The sequence below is a fragment of the Trypanosoma theileri genome (genome assembly GCF_002087225.1).
Source record: "Trypanosoma theileri isolate Edinburgh chromosome Unknown TM35_Tth_26_V1, whole genome shotgun sequence".
Taxonomy (NCBI): Eukaryota; Euglenozoa; class Kinetoplastea; order Trypanosomatida; family Trypanosomatidae; genus Trypanosoma; species Trypanosoma theileri.
The window spans coordinates 451254-451689 of NW_021639868.1; the positions used below are offsets into that span (position 1 = coordinate 451254).

Consider the following 436-nt stretch of genomic DNA (forward strand, 5'->3'; position numbering starts at 1 on the left):
GCGATGCTCTCATCTGTTATTTGTGTACCATCCAAGTGAAGTATCTTTAGTCTTTCACACTCTGCCAGTGTACTCACAATAGAGATACCTTTGCAATGGGAAAGATGCAGTTCCGTAAGAGAGAATGCTGTATTTAACGCAGTAATGCCAGCATTCACGATCGCAGATGATGTTACATCTATACTCTCAAGTGCAGGAAGTACGGCAAGAGCGTTGATGGAAGTAACATGTCGACAATGCCGCACAGTAATATGCCGTAGTGCTTTCATTGTAGCGAGTACAATAATATCATCATCACCTATATTCGTATCGCTGATATCCACATCCAATAATAACTGCAGATGGCGTAATGGGGCAATACTACGTAATGGATTTCCTGCTATTCGCAGTACTTCTAAACATTGTGAGTCTATTAAACCCAAAAGACCATCACGCT

General features: G+C 41.5%; 1 protein-coding gene across 1 annotated transcript in view; it reads right to left on the reverse strand.

Annotated features, from left to right (window-relative positions):
* Positions 1-434, reverse strand: part of TM35_000262550 (uncharacterized protein) — a gene marked incomplete at both ends in the record, with an annotated part of 510 nt that extends 76 nt beyond the window's left edge. The window contains one exon of the mRNA XM_029027992.1: positions 1-434. This exon is cut by the window's left edge and continues 76 nt beyond it. Within this exon, the coding sequence (XP_028880869.1) occupies positions 1-434 (434 nt within the window).
* Positions 435-436: the final 2 nt, after the last annotated feature.